Source organism: Neltuma alba, unplaced genomic scaffold (genome assembly GCF_004799145.2).
Source record: "Neltuma alba isolate B1F8T4 unplaced genomic scaffold, ASM479914v2 tig00012800_pilon, whole genome shotgun sequence".
Classification (NCBI taxonomy): Eukaryota; Viridiplantae; Streptophyta; class Magnoliopsida; order Fabales; family Fabaceae; genus Neltuma; species Neltuma alba.
In genome coordinates, this window is record NW_021637197.1 from 23238 (window position 1) to 46738 (window position 23501).

Sequence of the window (23501 nt, forward strand, 5' to 3'; positions counted from 1 at the left end):
CAAAATATCATTGAAAAAGACTAATATAAACTCTTGTAGATATGCTTTAAAAACATAATTCATTAGCCCTTGGAAAGTAGAAGGAGCGTTCATAAGGCCGAAGTCGGAATGGGAAATTTATTCTTGTCACTAGCATTATTCAATCATGGATAATCCACAAAAAATCTCCATATGCCATCTTTCTTCTACACGAGTACCACCGACGTAGCAAAAGAGCTACAACTCTCTCGAATTATTCCATTATCCAGCATTTGCTGCACTTGATTCTCAATTTCAACCTTTTAGAGAGGCCCATGTCGATAGTATTTGCAGCTAATTGATTTGTCATCTTTAAGAGGAATGACATGGTCAAAGGGTCGAGAAGGGGGTAACTGCTTTGGTTCATCAAACACTACAACAAATTTATCTAATAGTTGTTGATTCACACAAGGTTAGTGTCACTAAGCATTGTTCTGCTTTGTCTTGGAAAATAAGTGGCCACCATTTTAGCGATGATTTTCTAGTCATGAAGATAGGTGGATATGATGTTATCCTGGGTACTTAATGGTTGAGGAAGCTATGTCATTTTAGTGCGGATATGGAGCTAAAGTTGTTTGAATTTAGGCGCAATGGTCAACTTATACAGTTGCAAGGTTTAGGTCATAGGCAGTCTATGGTACCTGAGGAGTTGTTGACTCCTAAAGAATTTTTTGTGGCCCCCCAAGTGTTCATCATTCATGCTCCTTCTCAACTACACTTGAATTTGTGTTTTAACTATGAGCTGTCACCAACCTAGTATGCTGAGTTGCAGTGATATGTGGTAAATAATATATATACAGTACAATAAATAATACACACGGGGGGTTTTCTGTAATTGGCTTTTGGATAGCGTATATTGCCTTTTATGAGTTAGTTATAGGAGAGAAATGATTTCCGGCCTCTCAGTAACCTTCAGATTGAGCCTCTTGGCCCTGATAGTGTTGATCACATTATGGGTACTCCTAGTGTCAATCAAGATAATTAACGACAGTGACGCTAACTTTGATATCAAAGGTATCAGAGCTGCCTTTCGGTCTGTTATGCTGGAGACACGATCCACTGAACGCTTCAGTGATATTGAGCAGCGCTTAAACCTACAACAAGCTACTATTGACTCTATCACGTAGCTGGATAAGCATTCTCAGGATATTTCTGATCTTAAATCCTCCATTACTAAAGTTGAACTTTATCTTGAGGAGATTTCTGCTAAGCTTACTTCTCTATCTGATAATGGGAAACGGCCGACTTTGGGCAATAGGGAAGGCGCGTCCAACTTTGTGAGTCCACCTCCCGTTTTTCACTTTGGTTCTTTGAGCGAGCTGCTTAATCCATACCTTCTCATTATTGGTCGAAGAAGATGACTAGTTTGAAGATGCTTTGAACGACGCACTCGTTGATGCCGTGGGTACCATTAATGCCATTAAGGGCAAGGAGGATACGACGAATCTAAAACTGTTGGGTCACATTAAGAATCAACGTGTCATGAGAGGCACTATTTAATTTAAAACTTGTAAATAATACTACATCAAGTCTTTAATTAAAAGGTAAATTACTAATTTGAGGAATAAATAAGAGTTAAGGACAAAACATATAAATATGGGAGACAAAATGAATTAGAATATTATATCTATGATCAAATTAAATTTTTTATTAACTTTGAGACAAAATATGATTTTTAAAAAAAATTAATTTAATTTAATTTTAAGTAGGATTTGATTTTTTTTTGTTTTTGCTAAAGCATAGATATCCTCCTATTGGAGGCAATCCTATTCGAGATACTATCGGGCACTAAATGTGGACACTTCTCTTAATGGAGATTCGAATATTGATTCGTCACATTATAAGGATTAATCCTTTCTACTAGACTCAGTTCCTATTGGTTGAATGAGTATCCATGTCTTGGTAATTGCACAAATTTGATTTGAGGACAGCCCACGAGTTGAAAAGTTGAAACTTTATTATTATTTTTTTTCTCTTTTTTCAACTTTTCTACTTTGTTGCTAGTGATAGAACTGTTGGTAAAAGTTACCCACTCATGTCCTTTTTTTAAAAAAAAATAATAAAATAGAAAATGAAAAAAAAAATCTTCTTTATTTCAGTGGTAAGGAAAATATGATAAATCTTTGTACATAGAAGGTATTGGTTTTTTTGTAAATTTGTACACACAGTTTACATATCTTGATTTAGATTCTTCTCATCAATAAAATTTTTTATGAGAGCTTTTTTTCCCATAATTTTTCTTAAAAAATTAGTTAAATGTTAAAAACTCTTAGAAACACTTTAATAATATCTTTGGTTTATCCAACTTGAGAATGAAAAAATCATTATATTTAGGAGTTTAAAACTAATAGATAGGTAAAAAAAACTCTTGAAACATTAAAGACTAGTAGATGTGGCCGACCAAAAATAAGACTAATAGATGTCCTTATAAAGAGGAAACTTATTCACAAAGCTATTTTCACTTTTTTTAAAGAAAACAAAAAGAAGATAATTTAGGAGTTTAATAAACAAATAGCCTCACTCATCACATGGGATTGGCATTATTATAATTTGAACTTTTGCTTGTAAATTGATGATTCCACCCTACCCTGACAAGACATCCGTCTGTTTAGATCCGAAACATGTTAACCCTAAAATATGAAATTAAGGATTTTAATCACAGAATCTTTATTCTTGCTTTGCTTCTCTGTCGTTTTCTCGCAGTTTCGTTGTCTTCTGTTTGGTTGTTAACTTGTTATAAGAGAATAAAGAACTTCAATTTTCCCTCTGGAATCTCAGCCAAAATCCTTTCTAGTTTCCTCTCTCAGCCTTACGCGGACCCATACAAACAGAAAACAGTTTTTTTTTTTTCAGTCCAAATTATCTCTTCCATGTTAGCTCGTGTTTTAGATATAAGAACTAGTTTATACAAACTAGTACTTATGTTTGAGACTGGATATAGTACCTGCAACGCTTTTTCATACGGTTTATTATAATATAAGAATCTTTATTTATATCATTAATTCTTTTAAAAGATACTTTCTAATCTTTTATATAATTCACTTCTGACTAATTTACATATATCAATATAAACAATTAAAAACAATCAAAGACATTAAACTATTATAAAATTCAAGTTATTTTTAATGTTGTCCTTATTAATTATACTAAGTTTCCATCATACTAATTTCTACTCTCATACTACCCTTATTAAATATGATGAGTACATGGGAGAGGGGAAAATATTTATTAATTATTGAAAGCATCAAATTTCTCATCACAAGGAAGGGAGAGTATTCATCACTCCCTTATATTCTAAATGTTGAAGTTAGATAACTAATTTATAAATATTAAAAAATTAGTTAAATTAATTATTTATAATAAATATGTGTTGTTTTTGGTACAATATTCTCTTTACCACTCTATTTCTATCCCTGTTGAACATAATAATAAGTAAGAGAGAATGTAAAACATTTTTCTTTTCCAACAACCTTTCTTTGATAGGGGCAAGTGCGAAAATTTTTATCAATTTAATGTATTCTTTAATATGTAAGAATAGGGTATAAGTGACTCACGTATAGAAACAAAGTGGTAGTCATTTGTATTAGAAATTATACCTTCTTTAATATACGCAATCAATAGGATTTCTTGAGAAAACAATTACATTAAATTTGTGAGACAAAGTTGATTTGGATTTTATATTTAGAATCAAAACAAATCCTTCAACTAATTCTTATATTTAAAAACTCATGATGTATTTTGATATTTCCTAATTAACTAAATAAATTTTAAATTAACTGGACAATCTCTCTTAACAAATGAATTTCATTTAAACACACACAAGATCCATTTTAATTATTATGTAAATGGAATATAATGATGTGAGTAATCATGAAGGCAAGCAGTTAGAGCATAGAGAACATGGATATGTTGGGAAAAGGGCATTATTGGTGAGAAATTGGCATGGGGTGTAAAAACAAGGAAAATAGTTGGGAGTTTGATAGATTAGTTGGGACCCAAAATGTGAAAAAAATATCATAAGGATCGAATATCTGGGAAGGGTCCCCCATATTCTTAAATGACAGAGACAAGGACAACGGAAAGCAACCAAACCAACAATGATGCTTTGGCCCGGCGTGATTATAGGATCATCCCACTTCAAAATCCTACTTTTTTATTCATGACCCCACCATTTTTTTAACTTTATTGTGTTAAGTAGAATATTAGGAAAATTACTCAGAGTTCAGATTTAAAAAACATATATATAGATGGGTTGCAAACTGTATTTTGAACAATTCAGATGTCACCATAATAATAAGAGTTAATGGTCATTTCTGCTTTAAAAGTATTTGCGAAGAAATTGTGCGTATTTGAAAAAAGGTTATTTTTACTAAACGTTGCCCTGTAAATGGTAAAAAGGAGCCATATAACCCTTTTCATTAAAAATGGTAATAGTCACCATTTTTTTTTATAACACTTGTGAAAAAAATTTCTCAATACCGACAGCTTCTTCACGAATGCTTCTAGAACTAAAAATGACACTTAACCATAATAATGAACAAGTGAACTTACGTGAAGCTGATTAATGAGCACAAATGAGAATGCCATGAACTATAGCATGCAAGGTGGGTGCCTGTCGCAAGATAAAGGGACTGTGGTGGGCCAAAGTGGCCCTCTTGGAGATCCACAGGACAAAATGGTCCCATCCTGGCTCAAACGACAGAACCAGCCCAAACACTACCTTCTCTGACCCAATTGACAAAACTAGAGCTGTTGCAAGTTTGTCGGCACATGTGCGAGCATAAAGAGAAGCAACAAGGGCATTTTGCCATGTTATCTCCCCAAGTAGGTATTCAATCATGTAAAAATTCCAGTCCTTCCATCCTCAATCCCACTATGGATAAGTTTCTTTAGTTAAGATTCACACCTAAGTTCTAATCATTGAAATTCGAGATGGAAGTCAGAGAACACGTTCTTGATAATAGAATCGACCTAAAATAAAGAAGTATAAGAAGAACAAAATACATTCAGGTGTAATTCAATCATGATGTTCACATGCATCATCTACCTGGAGAGCAGAACAGAATACAACCTTAAGGCTATGTTTGGATAGAGGGAAAAGTAGGAGGAAATTAGGGGGTTTCCTCTCTCCAATTTCAAACATGGTAGATGGTTTAACTTATTTCTCTCCAATTCTCCAGCTGGAAACAACCCTGTTCTTTTCCTTCGTAGCTTGAGGATAATGTCAAAGGCAGCATAGTCAACTAAAATTGCACCAATAGGATTGATTGGAATCCGGATAAACTTTAGACTACAAAATTATGCTTCATTTATAAATCAATACATGAATTGGATTGAGAACATGAGAATCCATTACAATATAATGAATGAAATACATCCTATATGACTGGAGAAAGCTTAATTTAATGTGCAGTCTATACACAACTTAAGATTTCACAGTTGAGACTGGTGCTTGGGAAGCCAAAGGTCAGGGCTTAAGAACGTTGATATGGTGGGGGAAAAAATATCCACCTGCTATTTGGTGTGCATCTATGTTGTTATCTTCTTCATGATTCTTGGCATCAATTTGCCTCTTCACTAACAGCAAACAAGCCTTTTAGAATTCACCCAAGACGTCAAGTGCCAGGCATGTTACTGCCTGTGCTAGAAAGTATTATGAAGGCACAAACAACTGAAAGTGAGAAGACTGATATCCAGGTATTCTCTGTGTACATTTCCATTGCATCAGTGAAGGAAAACCGGGCTCTGTTTTCAGCCCAGTTACGAAGCCGATCTGCCTCAGCTGCATACAATGCTCTACCCTGAAATACACAGGGTTTTAACAATTCATGGGCTTTCACTTGATATCTTGGACTTTTGAATAGTCAAGAGATCAATAAATGACTGTAGGGAATCAAACCGATAACACAGTTTAAGTAAACAAGCTATGAACATTATGACCAGTGTGACTTGCCTGATCATCAAACCAGCGACCTCTTCGTAACCATGCAGTGACCAAAGCAAGCAATATTCTGGGAGGGGTCAAGTAATTTATGGCTTTTCCTGTTCCCTTGACCACTCGCATTCGTGTAACTAAACTTCGAGCAACAGTTTCGGGGAGCTCACAGATAATGTTGAACATTTGTTTATTTTGTACGGTTGAGCCACTGTACACAAGTCACAAAATGGTTTTAACAAACATTAATCATATCTTCATCATTGTACTGGCTTTCAACTCAAGCAAGTTACTAATTTTTCAGGAAAGGTAAAGTTTCCATTGCCTTATTAGTATAAACTGAGAGGGGAAATCAGCAGAAATTCCTAAACCAAAAATCTAGGATGATGTCAAGCTCAGAGAACAGGAGAAGATTCATTATGAAGATGTACCTTAGAAGAAGATCTGTAAGAACCATGCCTGGAGATGCTGTGTGGACTCCTACTTTGGATCGCTTGCATTCCTTCAACAGTGATCCTTGAAGCTGCCGGAGGCCACACTTTGTAGAACCATATCTAGACGTCAGAAGAAGGAAAAAAAATAGTCTCATAAGCATCATTTGAAATAATCATGATTCTTGATGAACATACATTTCCATGAATAAATAAAGTTATCTAAAAATAACTTCACCAGAGAACTACTCACACAGCCGTCAGGGGTGTGCTGGAACCTCCAGAACCTGCACCATCCATGTTAAATATGTGGCCTCCCTTTTCCTGGTCCCTCATTACACGCATAGCTTCTCGAGTGCAAATTATTGATCCAACCAGATTTGTTGAGACAATCTACAGATAACCAGAAACGAACAAAAGTGAAGATGAAAAGAGTGGCTAAAACTTATAATAGCTGAAAGACTGAATTTCTATTAAGCAAATAAAAATTTAACAAAACAGACCAAAAAAACAACTCATTAACGTGTACCTGTCTGATATCTTCATCACTGAATTGAAGCAGTGGTCTGAATCCTTTATTTGTGCCAGCATTGTTTATCTGTTTCAGAGTTTGAATGGAAGGAACAGGGTTAAGGCATGAGAAGCAGAAACATAGAAAGTGCTCTCTACAATACATAGAATACTGTAATATTCTGGCATCTTCATCAAGAGAGAAAACCCATATTGTCAGAAAAGAGATAACAAAATTGTTAGCACAGAAAATAGGCATCACCCTTCCCTTCAAGACATGTGACATCAATGTTGCATCATTTCGAATATCAACTATTGATGCCAAGTTAAAAACTCATATAAGAGACTTCCGACAGTCCATAGGATTAACTAATCCAACATGAATTGCTATGCTGAAAACATAGGATTAGTAACAAGAATCAAGTGTCGCAGATACCAGGAATGTCCGCAATTATTTCAACTCTAGGCCATATCTAGAATCACATCCATACTTACCCAAATGTCAATATGGCCAAGCTCATTGACTGTGAAATTGCCCAATCTCTGCACATCACCAGGTTCACAAACATCACAAGCTATGCCTATCACTTTCGCATGAGAAAGCTTTGTTAGAGATGAGCCAACTGCATTTGAAATTCCCTCTTTCAGGTTTTCCTCGAGCTCTTTGATGGTTGCTTGCACAGACTCAGGACTGCCTTCACAAAAATGTGAGAGTAGAAACAGTTATGTGAATAATATGCATATGAAAGGCATCAAATACTATGCATTTCATTCTCTATTGAACCAAACAGTTATCATAATCCAAAATACCACCTGCGAGAGGTAATGACCACACGATCTCCTGAGAGAAGGAATTCTCGAGCCAGAGCCTTACCCAGTCCTCTTGTACTGTACAAACCAATCCATTTATAAGACTCGACAAACCATATTATGAGAACATAAGTACATAACTTTTGAAATCCTCAAAGCGACTTCCAAAGGTTGAAACATAACACGGAAATGAAAGAAGAAAACTATAGGAGCAAGGATTCACAGATGAAGATATTCATGGTGGAGATGAAACAGTGATGGGAGAAAGCAAGTGTACCTCCCAGTTATGACAACATTACGTGGACCAGCACGACAATGTTCTTCCAATACCATATTAGCACCTATCATTGTCCCAATGATAACTCCTCCAAGCCAGCTATACCATATCAGAGCATCTAACTGACTGTCTCCACCTTCACAAAATTTTCATTTGATATTACGCGGAGATGTATACAGGAATAGATAGATTTTAATTTTCAATTCACATTTGTGTAGGCAAAATGCAATAAGTTATGTGGATCATTGCTTTGCAGAGTCCAGGCGGAGCTGCACTGGTTTATAGCTAATAAATGGTGCAACTTCCTATAGATTTTATATTACACACACACGCACACCCCCATGGACCTACACAGCATATACCTACGTACATATATTAATACATGCGAGATAAGTTTATGTACATGGGAGCTATAGCTAACCTGACATCTGAAATCCAATGGCAAGAATGACCCCAGTGCTCATCATAGTCACAATATATCTTCCAATTTGAACAGCAATCTAGTATTTGGCAACAGAGGACACAAAAGTCAAAGAGGAAGTACTTTAATTAAATGGAAAACAGCTCAGTGAACACCGCCAGGAAAAAAGAGTAAACTAAGGTGCCTACGTAGCAAGACTATTCAGTGGCTTTAGCACGATGGGTGCAAGAGTTAGCCTTGGAAACAACAAACTCAGTATATTTTAATACCTTTTTAGATTCACTTGTTACAACTAAAAATGAAGTTGACCTGAATTCAAAAGGAAAGCAAAAACAAAAACATGCTATTAGTTTAATCTAAGGGGGTGTTTGGAAAACCCAAAACCAGAAGCATTTTTCCGTAAAACGAGATAATCTCCTCTACATATTTACTTCGTAATCCGTAAAAACACCTTTAAAACTATGATTTCGTTTCTATCCAAACACCCCTAAAAAGAAAACCAGCGAAAACTTACCGAGGACAGCACCTCCTCCACCTTGGCCACAGCTAAACGATATTCGTCCTCTGATTTTGAGCCCAACTTGAAAGTACTTAACATCATAGAATTTACAGAACTCCAAAACCCATTTTCCCTTTTCAATTTCACCTCATGTTTCTTCAAATTCCGGTGCCTTTTCTCCTTCAAATCCCCTCCATCCTCAGTCCTAAAGGCCTTGCACGGTTTCAAAGAAAGCCCATCACGGCAAGAACCCGGCCTGAGCGAGGACGTCCTACGGTGGTGGTCACTGAAGCAGAGGTGGTTAAAGCTTTCTGGGGCCAATCGTAGCTTTACGAGAGTGGCCATGGCTGTCAGAGAAACACAAAAGCAAAAGCGAAATTCTTGGAAAATTAGATTGGCAAGGCATTTATAATGTTGCCGTTCTGAAAAATTTGTAATTTTGTGTGAGGGAAGTAAAATATCAAGGAGTAAGCATCGATTAGATGGAGAAGCGTTAACGTGGCGATGAAGAGAGAGAATTGTGACGACCACACGTTGAAGCAACCCAATCCTTACAAGATTAAAGGACACGTGGCGATGTGGGTCTGTGTTCCCTCACTGTCTCTGCCTTCCTTCCTTGCTCGAGCATTTGTTAGGCACACGACTAGTTTGTGTTGAGATAATAGTCCAAACCCAATTTCTGTAATTTGTTAAGCACGCGACCGGTTTGGATTGTGATTCATCCTATGCTAATTTAATTTGGGATTTTTTTAAAAAAGAAACACATCTTGTCTTGCTCTTGCGTGTTTGATATAACTTTATGATATCATATACATTTCTATTTTGATCTCTCAATTTTATGAAGTGTTTTCTTGTCATTAACATTTTAAATATTAATAAAACATTAACATATAGCAATATAAAAAAAATAGATGTGTTAGTTATACATGTAATAATTATGAGTTAATTTTTCTAAACTATTTTTTAATCATAGTTACCTTTGAATGAAATCCCATTTAATATGCATAATTAATATAAATATTTTAAAAAATAAATCATAAATTTAGAAGATAAAGTGGACTGAAATCTAATTAAAATAAAATTTAATTTTTGGTTAGTTTTTATATTAAGAAAAGGAAATAATAATTACGTAAAGTATGAATGCATTGGTTTTATTTCGTCATAGATTTTATTTTATATTTTTAATATGTGATTCATAATGGTCCCGTCTGATCTTTTCCGGCCAAACATGTGATGCTTCGAGATCTACGATGACGTTTTATGGGCAACTAGGTGAACGAGTGATTTCTTTTGTTTTTGTCTTTTGGCCGACGGCGAATGAGTGATTTAAAAAATTAATTTTTTATTCTTTTTACAATTTTAACTTGTTAGTCATTCAATTTTGATACTTTGACTTGGTAAAACTCAATTCTCATAATTTTGATTTGATGCAATTTAATATCTGTAGTTTTATTTATTATATAATTTAATCCCTACTTTTATTAGATATAAAATGATTAAAACTATAAGACTCAACTTGTAGTGAGTCAAAATTCAAAGACTGAATTATAATTGGATCAAAATTATATGAATAGAGTTGTACTGAGTCACAATTCAGAGACCAAGTTATAAATGAGTTAAATCTAGAGGAACTAAAAGATTAATTTTAAGCAAAATTTATAAGCAATACTACTGTAACTTATTATTGAATTGAGTGAAAATGAATTTATCGGTCTTAGGTAAGATTAAGAATTTTAATATCAAGACTCAAGTGAGAAAAGCCAATTTTGCTTCTCAATTGCTATCACTGAAGGCAATCTTATTCAAAATACGATTGAATACTAAAATATGAACATATCTTTCAGCAAAATTCTGAATTTTTATTTATTAAGTTGTCAAGAACTAACTCTTTTTATTAGATCAAACCCTCATTATTAGTTAATGAGTTCTTTAATTAAACTTAAAAATACTTAAATTTAATTAAATAATGTTAGAGTTATTAATATATACCATTAGACCAATAGAGTTATTAATACATACCCTTAGCCCAATTGAGTCAACCCATCGTATCACACGTTTAGCCCTATGCAACGGAAAAATTGATTAAAGTTAAATCAGTTTTCACTTTATATTACGTTTATTTAGATGTAAATATCTATTTCAGATTTCCTTTTTTTAATATTTTTTAATATGGTTGATAACTTGATATCCAATGTTCTTTCGTTGAAAGCACACTTTAAAAAAGTTCATAGGTCAATAACATAAAAATTTGGCACAATTTCTATATTACTTTCATGCCCAAAAAAACCTCAAAAAATGATGATCTTTTAAGGTTTACCAGTGAGCTTCTTCATTAAGCCTTGCAAGGAATGGTTTTTCTTTAGTGTTTTCTTTTTTTTTCTGATAAAAAGATTATTTATTAAAACTACGTAAAACGATACACAAACTGATGAAACCCTTTATATAGCAAAGGCTGATAAAAACATAGGAGCCCACCTAAAAACTAAAAAAAGAAAGCAAACACAAGAACACTGAACGACCATATAGGCCCTGAGAATCCTGAAGGATGATGACTCAGTGACAAGAGCCAGACGCTTCAGCTGGAAAGATGATACTACGACCATAGAAAGCCAGTGATGCGACCACTTTTGCAGCAACACAAGCCAAGAGCAATCCGAAGAGCTTCCCGAAGATACTAATGATAGAAAACCGTCACATCAACTGAAACACAGAGAGCTTGAAAGATGATGCTGAGGATAAAATGTAAAAGATCACCAAAAGTAGTACTACTACAAGATCAATTTGATAGCGTAAATGGTTTGTGTTTAGATTGACTTTTGTAAGAAAAATCAATTTGAGAAGCTGAAACTTATTTGAATGATTAATAGAAAAATAAGTTTAGATGCAAAATAATTTAAAAGAACATGAATTTTATTAAGTAATACATATCTAATATTATATGTATATAATGTGACCATTTTAAATGAAATATGAAAAATAAAATTATTAAAAATGAAGAAATTTAATTTATTAATGATTCTAACGGTATTATTCACCGCATTGGCAACCAAAAAATAAACTTAGAGCAACTTAATTCAGAAGTCCATTTCAAACTAAGAAATCATGTTGCCAAAACATGAATCCAAACATTACTAAATCTTACAGCTCCAATTTTTTTATTTGGGATGCACGTTTAGGCCCGAAACGACATTCCAAACATATCCTAAATAGCTACTATTGAACTTAGAGGCTCCATTTAGAGTCATAAACACTTGCGGAGCTTTTTGGCAGAAGCTCCGCAACAAGCCAGGCTGCAATCAAGATGCTTAAAAGCTCTGTAAGATGAACCTCTAAGTAGCTACTATTGAACTTAAAGGCTCCCATTTAGTATCATAAACACTTGCAGGCTGCAATCAAGATGCTCATCCAGTAGATATGAAGTCACTCTAACGTTCAACAAATCTCCAACACCGACATTCCTTTCCTGGTAGGCTTCTTTGAGAATGCACGATCATGCCCAGCAGAAAAATACTCGTGCTTTCTATGAAAGGCTGGAGAAGATTGCTTAGGACATGTAAGCTTTTCGACATCATAGTCATAAGTATGATCCTTCCTAGAACACGGGTCATAAGTGGACCAGGAGATTCTTGATCGATGAGTAGTTGGTATGTCTATCGTTGCATGGAGTAACAAGCTTGGTTCGCTTCCAACTGAAGTTACAAGACTTGTCCCTGGAGGCTTCCCATGTATGAGGCAAATTAGGAGAGTTTTTAGAACCCAAAGAGTTTGTGAAAACGTTTGCAAGAAGATTCATCGACTTCAATAACTGAACCAAACAAACTAGTACCAATCTTCCATGCCACCTCCGCTGTAGAGAATAGTCCAAGGGAAGCCCAAACACCTGAATCCAAACAGTGAAAGAAGAAAAGGAGACCATATAAAAATAGGTTCAACAGGAAATTACCGATTTGAGGCGAAGAACACTTCAGAACATGAAGCGGGAAGAACATGAATGTTCATCAATAATAAAAATCACCTTTGATATAAAAAAGTGTTTATCAAAATGTTTTGGTGACCAAATCAGCCATTAAATTAGTCAAAACGCTTCTCTCTTTTTTTTTTTAATAGAAAAAACTATTTTAATTTTGAATTAGATTCCTAAACTTTTTCTTTTTTCCTTTTTATGGAGTCTTTCAACTTTACACCATTGGATCCGTTAGTCCCTAGAATTAAAGACTATTAAATAAACATTGATGGTGTTATTGTTACCGTTAAATAATTTTATTATATTTTTTTATATTTTTCCATGGTAAATTTTTCAGTACGGTGCTATAGTGTATGCTCGGCTCCCCACGTAATCTCTACCACTTTATATCCCCCGATCATCTACAATATCGCATTCGCACTGCCTCCTTTTGATGAATCTAAAATCTAATCCCCATTCACTTCCTCCATATAGTTATTTTACCTTTTGATCATGATCTCCTTGTCAGAGAAATGGACTTTCTGGCAAATTATTTTCCTCTCTCTAGTTAAACTTCGTCCAGTGTCGTCTGAAAACCTTGAGCTCAAAGCCATTTTCTGAGGTCGTCGCTAAGAAGGTTGTTCATCTTTGAGAAACAATCTCTGAGTGTGTTGAAGATTTTCTCATTGGAAAAACTCGTCGCAGCCAATGAATGCTTGTCCAATAGGGATGGAGGATGATCGGAGTTCGAGCTAAGTTCACTTTGCTTGCCGAAAATGGTGCAGAATTTCAATGAGACAAACGAGAAGTAGCCACCGGCGGCTAGATGCAGCCATAATCACTGTAATTGCTTCAATAGCAAAACAAAGGAGGAATGAACGAAGATATTGAAACGAACAAAGAACGAACAATGAATCAGGAAGGAGAGTTTTGCTCTGAAACTTTTTGGGGTTACAGGGGAAGGAGATAGGTAACGACAGTTTTAACACTGTTAGGCCCTGTTTGGTAGGCAACATTGAATTTTGGTGGACTGGGATTAGGAATGGGATTGGGATTGTCACTGGAAGTGGAAGTGGGAATGAAGCTTTGTAATCATGTTTGGTAATTGGTATGGTGTAATATTTGAAAGGAATGATGGATTAATTTCATTTAATACTCAGTTATAAAATATGAAAAGACTATAATACATTTACTGTCAAAAAAGTAAAAAAGGCCCTAGTAGTCTTCCATCCAGGAGCTCTTGCACCGCTTTCATATATTTAGACCCCAAAACCATGCTCTACATATTCGAAATTCCTTTTGACACTGATGGTGACGAAGAGTTTCCCAGAATCTGCATATCACCATGGCAATAGATGAATTACTAGAAGTAATTGAGTATAATACTTAAAAAAAAAATATTCTACTGAATGTAGTACTGTTCAGAATTTTACATGTAGATTTTGCAATGAAAGAAAAAATGTAATTGAAAAATGATTCGTTCGGTGGCGGGTGAATGGATTGCTAAAAAATCAACTAACATTGAACTCATAATAGCAAAGAAATAATTAAAAAATGGCTTGCAAGGCTTTATACCCAAGTTCAAAAACCCACCGAAGTCATAAATTTTTACGCCACAGAAAGGAGCAAAGGTTGCTTGTAGACAGTGCGACTTTCTTGATGGCAAGAGCAACAACGAGAGCAACACCTAGACCAACGATGAGAGCAGAGTGGCAGGCAAAACGAGAATGACAATGGAGATTGACGATGAGAAAGATGAGTCTAGGTTAAAATTAGAGGGTAGTCTTGTCCAGAAATTATAATAAATCCACAATTTTCAATCCCAGGATTGAAAATGCAATACCAGGGGGAGAGGTGGGCTTGTGCAATCCCATTTATATGGAATTGTCTAAGTCCAGGTTACAATCAATCCACATACCAAAACAATACAATTTGACTCAATCCCTGACCCAATCCCAAGTCTCTCGTCCTGCGTACCAAATAGAGTCTTAGTATTTACTTAACTATGGGGTTTAACAAATCTAACTGCACAAAGTTAAAGGATCCAGTTATATATATATATATATATATATATATATAGGGACCTGATTTAAAATTGGGCAAACAATAAGAACCTCTAAATTAGTTTTTCCTTTTTTTTAACCTTTAAAACACTGGATCAATCTCAGTGAAAGAAATAGTAATATGATTATGAAATTTCGTATTTATTTTTACACATTAAATTGTCGGATAAAAACTTTTAGAGGAGGATATTATTAGTAAATTACATAGCATAATATTCAAATCTAAATAATTTAATTTCGATGTTTAAATACCCCACTCAAAATTAGTCAATAATCAATTACTATTGTATTCATTTGGCAAATCTATAATTATCAAAAATTATATGCAAAAATAATGCTTTTGTAAAATTAGAATATAGGAAGACAAATTTATCAAAACAAAAAAATGCTTCTATCTTCAGTCTTTAATGTAAGACATTGTTTGATTTTTATTTTGATCCTAAATATAAACCACAATCTATTTTATTTATCATATTTATCTATTTTTTCTAAAATAGTCTTTCTAATAATAATAGTTTTAGTCAATAAACTTGATTAGTAATGATAACTGATTTTTTTAATCTACTCAAATTAATTAATTAGTTTTTTTATATTTAAAACCATTAGTATTTTGTATTGACAACGTGTTTTGCCCCAAAAAAAAATTAGGAGAAAGGAAGCGGGTGGTTGCCAACAATGATGGCTCTGTCCCGTGGCCAAAAAAAGAGTGCTCGCGTTACAGCTGTGGCCAGCAGCTATTTTGATCTGTGGACGAAGAGGGACGGCGGGGACATAATCGTCAAATGTTTCTGCAAGGAGTAATATAGAAATGGAAGGAATATGATAGGCCGAGAAGGCAGTGTAAACAAGATTTGGAACGCAAGAGTCGGGCGTGGGGGATTTCGGATTTCCTCCATATTCTCACACTCGCGTCCGAAGACTCAAACCCCAATAAGAAAATCCAAAACTTGTTTTGACTTTCATTCTCGTTTTTCTCTTTCTCTTGCATTTCCCAATTCTGCCGTTGTTCCTTCGCATTCAAGATGCAGAAGTCTCAGGATCAACGGCTAAGATCTGCTAAGCCGGCCACCATCCATGCCTACGCTCATTCCGGGGACCTTGCTGCCTTCCAGAGGCTACTTCGAGACAACCCGTCTCTCCTCAACGAGAGAAACCCTGTTGTAAGATCTCATTTTACTTCTCTTCATTGCTTTTCCACCATTTCACCATTTTCCTTTGGACCAAATTTTTCTTTGATTTGTTGTATGAGAATTCTGGATTAGAAAGATTCTTTTTTTGTCCTCTATAATGCTTGCTTTTGTGTCGGTTGGGGATTTAATATGCAAATGAATTCAGATCTACTTGGTAGGGCATAAAAGTCCAGCTGAGAAATGACAGTTTGGATGCGGTACCTTGTAATCCTTGGTTACGATTTCTGAGCGTAGGCTTGGCATTATTAAAATTCGCCAGCAAGTTTAAGAATCAAAAGGAAAATGTGAGATGAATATAATGCTTTGCGCGTTGAATATGCTATCAACATCGATGATGTTGATTGCAAGCCACTTGGGGCAAGACATCTTGATCAAAGCTGAGTCAGCTGTTTCCGGTGCGGAGCTTTTTTAAATTTATTCACTGAACTGTCTATCATTCCTTAACTTACAATTATGAATCTTCGTGTAATAAAATTTTAAAGAGCCCGATGCTTGACTTGTGAGATTGAACTATATCGCTTGGCTATATGGTCTTCACTTTATTGGATTCCTTATGGCTCCTTCTGTCGTCTTCCTAGTTCATGTCTGAGGATCCAACCTATCTTTAATGCAGATGGCTCAGACTCCACTTCATGTTTCTGCTGGCCACAATAGGACTGATATAGTTAAATTTCTTCTCAATTGGCAAGGACCTGATAAAGTTGAGTTGGAGGCCAAGAATATGGTAGGAACCGGATAATAATTTTTCTTAAATTTCTTGTTTAAATGTCAAGCTTTATGGTCTTGAGTATAAGTGAATGTTCTCCTAAGAAGTTTTTCTGCATTGTTTTTGTAGTATGGAGAGACACCATTGCACATGGCAGCAAAGAATGGATGCAATGAAGCGACGAAGTTACTTCTCGCTCATGGTGCTTTTATTGAAGCTAAAGCAAATGTGAATTTTCTTGTCACCTCTCTTATTTAATACCCCCCCCCCAACACGCACACACGATATTACTGTAGAAACATGATTCCTAAGCCACCCAGGCCGTGCCATGGTTTTGAGCTGCTTGCCTGCTGCCATATCCTTTTTTCATCTTTCTTCTGTTCCTTTTTTCTTGGAATTCTGTGCAAAGCTTAACCCTGCTCCAGGTCAAAAGCAATAAATGAATTGTTTAAATGTTCTATCTGACTCTTTTTTTTCCGCCTGCGTGTGCTCTTGCAGAACGGCATGACGCCTCTACATCTTGCCGTCTGGTACTCTCTACGGGCTGAAGAGTGCTTAACTGTGAAAACCTTGCTTGAGTACAATGCTGATTGCAGTGCTAAGGACAATGTAGTAAATGTGCATTGATGTTTCAAAGTTATATTTACATCTTTTTGAAAGGTTTTGATTGATTCTCAAAGCTATGAATTGCAGGAGGGGATGACTCCTTTAAATCACCTTTCTCAAGGCCCTGAAAGTAAGAAACTTAGGGGACTTTTACAGCAGCATCTTGAAGAACAGAGAAGGAGACGGGCTATTGAAGCATGCGGTGAATCCAAAGCTAAAATGGATGAGCTTGAAAATGAAATTGCAAATGTTGTGGGGCTACATGATTTAAAAGTACAATTGAGAAAGTGGGCAAAGGGCATGCTTTTGGATGAGAGACGTAGAGCGCTTGGTCTGCAAGTTGGCCCCAGAAGACCCCCACATATGGCCTTCCTTGGAAATCCGGGAACAGGTTATTCATTATAGATTTTTCTGAGATGTACTTTTTCACATGTAACCTGTGTTGGAAAGATATCTTACTCAGAAGTTATATATATCCTTGTTTTCTCTTTTAGCCCATGATATTATGCCATTGTAGCCCTTTCTCATCAATTCCATGTTTGGAAGTTAAAAACAGCCCGACAACCTAGTACTTCTCTTTTTAATTGTTTTTTTAACTGTTGGTGATTGATTTCAGTGCATGTGAGTGCATGACATTTTAGATTGATTTCATTCTTCAATGATCTAACCGTATATATAATGGAAATAATGCTGTATCAATCTTGGCTGCCTTCTCATTGTGCACTTACTCGGTTATATTTCATTTTTCTTTGTACTGTTTCCTCTAGTCATTGAAGTTGATTGTTATATTCAATAGGTAAAACAATGGTAGCTCGGATCCTTGGTAAATTACTCCATATGGTCGGAATTCTACCAACTGATAAAGTGACTGAGGTACAACGAACTGATTTGGTTGGAGAGTTTGTTGGTCATACCGGTCCAAAGACCAGGAGGAAGGTATGGTACTGGCTTTGAAATCCTTAATTGCATACTTCTTTTAGAAATCAAACCTGACCACCATGCATCGCCCAATTTTACACAGATAAAAGAAGCAGAAGGGGGAATCCTATTTGTGGATGAAGCCTATAGATTGATACCAATGCAGAAGGCAGATGATAAGGACTATGGATTGGAAGCCTTAGAGGAGATTATGTCTGTCATGGACTCTGGAAAAATCGTGGTTATATTTGCAGGATACAGTGAACCAATGAAGCGAGTGATCGCTTCAAATGAAGGTTTCTGCAGGCGGGTGACCAAGTTCTTCCATTTTAACGACTTCAATTCGGCCGAACTAGCGGAAATCCTCCACATCAAGATGAGAAATCAAGCAGCAGAAAGCTTGCTGTATGGATTCAAGCTGCATAACTCATGCAGTGTAGAAGCTGTATCAGCATTGATAGAAAGGGAAACAACAGAAAAGCAACGCAAGGAAATGAATGGGGGTTTGGTGGACACTATGTTGGTTAATGCTAGGGAAAATTTGGATCTCAGGCTTAGCTTTGATTGTATAGATACAGAAGAACTTCTTACCATCACACTGGTAGATTTAGAAGCTGGACTTTGCATATTATCACAGTAAGCGACATATTCTGAAATCTGATAATATTCTGAAGAGGAATATTTCAGCATACATATCCATTCATACAGTTGGATGCTGCCGATTATTGTGGAAATTCTTTTGTATCTTTAGTTTTGTAATTGATTATGTTGTAGTATATATAGGCTGGGCTTATTGTGCCCTTTGCTTTATTTGCATCATCCATTGTATTCTTTGTAACTGATTTATTTTTCTCAAGTGAGCAATAAATCTCTTAATGTTTGTGCTTACTCGGAAAATTCAACATTTTCTTTATCTTGGCCAAGGGTAATTTCCCCCGTCATGCCTGGTTTAATTTTAATTTATATGTATGCTTCTTTGTTATTTTATTGTATTATTAGTTCTGATCGTTAATATAAGAGTTAGTTTAATTTTTATTTTGATCATAAATATAAAATCTTAATCCATTTGTTTTTTATATTTATTTATTTATTTCAAGATAATTTTTTTAGTAGTTGAATATGTATTTTATCAAATGATAACTCTGGCTAATACACATGATTACATATATTTTAGAAAAGATAATATCTATTTATTTCAAATAATTAATTTAATTAATTTTTTTAATTTATTCAAATTAATCTATTAGTTCTTATATTAACGATTGGAGGTAGTATAATATTAACTAATAATTAATGTATTATAATTTTCTATGTTATTATGTATATTTATACTTTTGGAAATATGAACCTACAATCTAGTTAATTTTGAAGAGTATGTGAGAAGAAGTGATAAGATGTGAAAGCACGAAAATTTTAGTTGGAATCTAATTTGTAGAAAAGAAATTAAGAAAATAGTTGGGGTCAAACTTGGAGATACGAAACGGGGACGCTAATATATAAAGCAAGAAAATATCTACTTTAAATTATTTATGTATTTAAAAAAAAATTCATTGTTGAGGGCTGAGGATGTGGTTGAAATATAACTTCTATTTTAAAAATTCCTAAAAAATAAGAACTAAAAATAAGTCAAGTTTGTAACGAAAACAAACATGCTTAAAATTGATGTTGTTATAAAATAGTCCCGTGATGAATTCTATAAAGAAGTTTACTTTAGCAGAAATCCGGAAGAACAATCATCCTCTGGTCCCTAATTATTGGAAGAACTGGCACATTGCGTACAAGCCTAAAGTTGTTAAGAGCTACAAGATTTGTTTTCTATGACATAGGCAGCAAGAAGAGTGCGTAAGGAACCCCACCAAACAAATCGACAGTTAACCGTAATTAGAGTAATTTACGAGGAAAAGGATCTTCGAGGCCCGAAAAAAGTTCCAATTTTTCTGGCTATCCGAACGCCTCCTTCTCTTACCTTTGGGAGAGAAGAAGAATGGTGCTTACTTCTTTATCTGTAATCCCTTCTTCATCTTCGTTTCCTTCGATTTCCAATCTCGATTCCCCGTCTACTTCCACTTCCATCAGAATCAGAACCATCCATTCCTCTAGACGAGGCCTTAAATTTACTAGACCCCCTTTTCAGTTCTCTTCAGTCTACACTTCTCTTCCGTTTTCCTCAATTGTCAGAGCTTCTTCTTCCAAACAAGTTGTAGAAGATGAGTCTGCGGATAAGTTCTGGCAAAACGCCTCCATGGCGGATTTCCTGAGATTCAAGCGAGGAATCGATGGAGGGAGTGGAGAGTTGCAGACGGCAATAGTGAGCTACAGGAAGAAATTCCCATGGTCTCTATTGTACCCTTTTTTTCAGGTGCGAACTAAGACCTTTCCATTGCTCAACGATGGTTTTTTCGTTTCTTTTTCTTTTATGAATGAACTGATTTATTGTGTATTATCTTTTGCACTATCTGGTGGTGTAGGTTGATTTAGTTTCAACAATTCACATCGCAGATAAGAAGTAAGTCTGTCTAGCTTCCCAATTTTTTGTTTTTTAGTTCTGAAAGCAGCTTATCCTTGTGGGATTGTCGGATTAGTAGTTGACATAGAAAAATGAAGTGCATATGACATTTGTAATCTAAAAGAATAATGGAAAGTTATGGAGTCCTGTTGCTGATAAAGGATGGTAGATGTTGAGGTTTCGGCAAATGAAGGCTTCTCTTATTTATCCCTGGCAAATAGTGATGAGATAAACAATGTCACACAAAAAATTTCGCTTTAGAAGCTTCATGTGTGAGGAGGAATTTAGATTTATCATTATCTAAATGCAGTCTAACATTAGTGTGACATTACTCATGTCAATCATAGGTCTACTATGCACATCGTATTAGCTTGATTTTTAAAGATACCTCTACTGTCTGACTACAAAATGTGGTGGTAACTCATAATGAGTTGGGCAAACAAAATTATCACTTCTTCCAAATTAATTCCATCATTTGACATCCAGTTGCCATAAATGACTAAAGAGTATCTTTAAAGATAAAGAGGCGAATTCCTTTGCACTAACGAAGTATTGATAGAATTGATTTCTTTTTTTTTTTTTTTTTTTGGGTGACAGAATTGGTTTCTTTGTCTTTGACTGTTTTTAATTTATTTATCAAGAGTCACTAGTATTTTTAGTTGCTCCGACTTAATCTATGTTCTATCTTGAGAAATAATTAATTTTGGTGCTCCTGATTTCTTCAAACAGGTATTTTACAGCCCTCCAAAATGTACTTGAATCCTATGATTGCGTACTTTATGAAATGGTAGCTAGCAGGGAAAGTATAGAAAGTAGAAGAAACACTATCCCTAAAGCAAGGGTGAGAGGCTCCGGCGCTAAGGGTATAAACATCTTGGGATGCATCCAGCGATGGATGGCTCAAATTCTCATGCTTGACTTCCAATTAGACTCTCTGAGTTACGAAGCTGAGAATTGGTACCATGCAGATCTTGACTATGAGACCTTCAAATTGCTCCAGGTTGGGCCCTTCATTTTTCTGACTTACATAGTGGAGCCTACTCTTAATACAGTGCTTGGGGATTGCATATATTGCTCTCACTATTTTGGTTCCTGAGTTTTCTTATCCAAAGGAGGGATGAACTTATTTTTAGCTAGCAATGGGTGTGGAATCTGTCTTGAACAATCTGTCAATCTTTATGTTCCTTTTGCATTCCCCGAAAATTTGCCACTCGCACTCTATTCTCTTCCATTGTTCAAATAATAAAAATATGTCCTTTTGTTTCAGCTTGAAAAAGGTGAAAGCTTCTTTTCTTTTGCAAGAGATATGACTCTTAGATCCACAAAGGCGATGTTGCAGCCGGCTTCTTCTGTTCCAGAAGATCTTGGTTCATGGAGGTCCAAGCTTTTATGGGCTTCTCGGGTACTTCCTATGCCTCTCGTTGGCCTTTTTATCATTGGAAGCGTCTGTGCAGATGCCGGAAGTCAAGCATCAGCGTATCCTGAAATAGAGGCGTTGTCAAGCCTTGATTTTGGTGCTGCAATTAAGTTCTTCCTTGCAAAGAGGCTAGCAACTGAGTGAGTATATATGCCATCATTTGCTTCTGATGCATACCTCAATCTTCCTTTATCTTTTTGGTCATTGATGCCAAAAATATTGTTGTGAAGGTTAACAGAGGTGACAGCAGATGTAGAGGAGAAATCTGTTATAATTGGTGAGAGGAATAAAGCCGCAGTAGACTCCCTGAGAAAGGCAATTCAGGAGGGACACAATAGGATTGCAATACTCTATGGGGGTGGTCACATGCCTGATCTGGGGAGGAGATTAAGGGAGCAATTCGACCTAGACCCGGGTCGTGTGCAGTGGATTACGGCGTGGTCCATAAAGAAAAGGAATCTAAATACAAGTTCATTTCCATTTCTCAAGACAATGGCTCAAGTCTCAGGTTGGCCATGGAATCGCTATCAAACACTGGCATGGCTCATATTTTCATCGGTCCTGGCATTGGATCTTTTGTTTTGGGAACTCTTCTTTCGTACTTCTGTTGATTGGGTCTCACAAATTGGCACAGAACTTCTTGAGTATTTTGCGTAATGTTTAGCTGATAATGATACAATTGTTCAACTAAAAGCGTTCATAATAACTTAAAAGAACAAATCTTCTGGCCCGCCAGTGTAAATATTTTGAAAATTTTTCTTCGACAGAATTGAATAACCCACTCCATCTTATCTGTTACAGTGTTCCAATTTATGCATTGATAGTAGGGTTACAAGTTGCAATATACTGTTGCTGCGTGTGACTACCGAATGGAACCCGTGAGTGTGCTAGTGAAAGTGAAAAAACTTTCACCAGTAAGACACTAGTATCAATTAGCTGCAAGTTGCTATATAGTTGTGTAGATTACTAACGCAAGTAATTTGTAATTAATTTATGGTTAGAGACTTGGAGTGGGTGTAAAAGGAATGTGTTGCTGGACATTTTTCTGATGCGACTTGGAGGTTACTCTCGAGCCCACTGGATGAACTTGCATGTGGGCGTAAACTGTGATTTTCGCTTCTGTCCTTCTAAGGGCCTGTTTGGCGAGCACCCTCAAAACCATGGTTTGAAAAAAAATATCAGCCAAATAGTCCCTGAAAATATGATGAACCCCCAAACCATGGTTTTATCAGGAGCATATCAGAGTTGCTT

At 35.5% G+C, this 23501-nt stretch overlaps 3 protein-coding genes across 3 annotated transcripts; 2 read left to right on the forward strand and 1 right to left on the reverse strand.

Annotated features, from left to right (window-relative positions):
• Positions 1-5281: 5281 nt before the first annotated feature.
• Positions 5282-9299, reverse strand: LOC114731077 (probable chlorophyll(ide) b reductase NYC1, chloroplastic). Its single transcript, XM_028918204.1, has 10 exons — positions 8917-9299; positions 8403-8481; positions 7982-8117; positions 7708-7782; positions 7390-7585; positions 6914-6982; positions 6638-6777; positions 6385-6507; positions 5972-6164; positions 5282-5819 (listed from the first exon to the last, which is right to left on the reverse strand). The coding sequence occupies exons 1-10, from the start codon at positions 9244-9246 to the stop codon at positions 5634-5636; spliced, it is 1527 nt and encodes a 508-aa protein (XP_028774037.1). The 5' UTR covers positions 9247-9299; the 3' UTR covers positions 5282-5633.
• Positions 9300-15668: 6369 nt separating this feature from the next.
• Positions 15669-19224, forward strand: LOC114731072 (protein CfxQ). The gene is made up of 7 exons (XM_028918200.1): positions 15669-16067; positions 16711-16821; positions 16933-17031; positions 17302-17412; positions 17497-17800; positions 18206-18345; positions 18431-19224. The coding sequence occupies exons 1-7, from the start codon at positions 15930-15932 to the stop codon at positions 18965-18967; spliced, it is 1440 nt and encodes a 479-aa protein (XP_028774033.1). The 5' UTR covers positions 15669-15929; the 3' UTR covers positions 18968-19224.
• Positions 19225-20078: 854 nt separating this feature from the next.
• LOC114731071 (uncharacterized) lies at positions 20079-23092 on the forward strand. Its single transcript, XM_028918199.1, has 5 exons — positions 20079-20686; positions 20796-20833; positions 21563-21833; positions 22101-22390; positions 22481-23092. The coding sequence occupies exons 1-5, from the start codon at positions 20312-20314 to the stop codon at positions 22905-22907; spliced, it is 1401 nt and encodes a 466-aa protein (XP_028774032.1). The 5' UTR covers positions 20079-20311; the 3' UTR covers positions 22908-23092.
• The last annotated feature ends 409 nt before the right edge of the window (positions 23093-23501 follow it).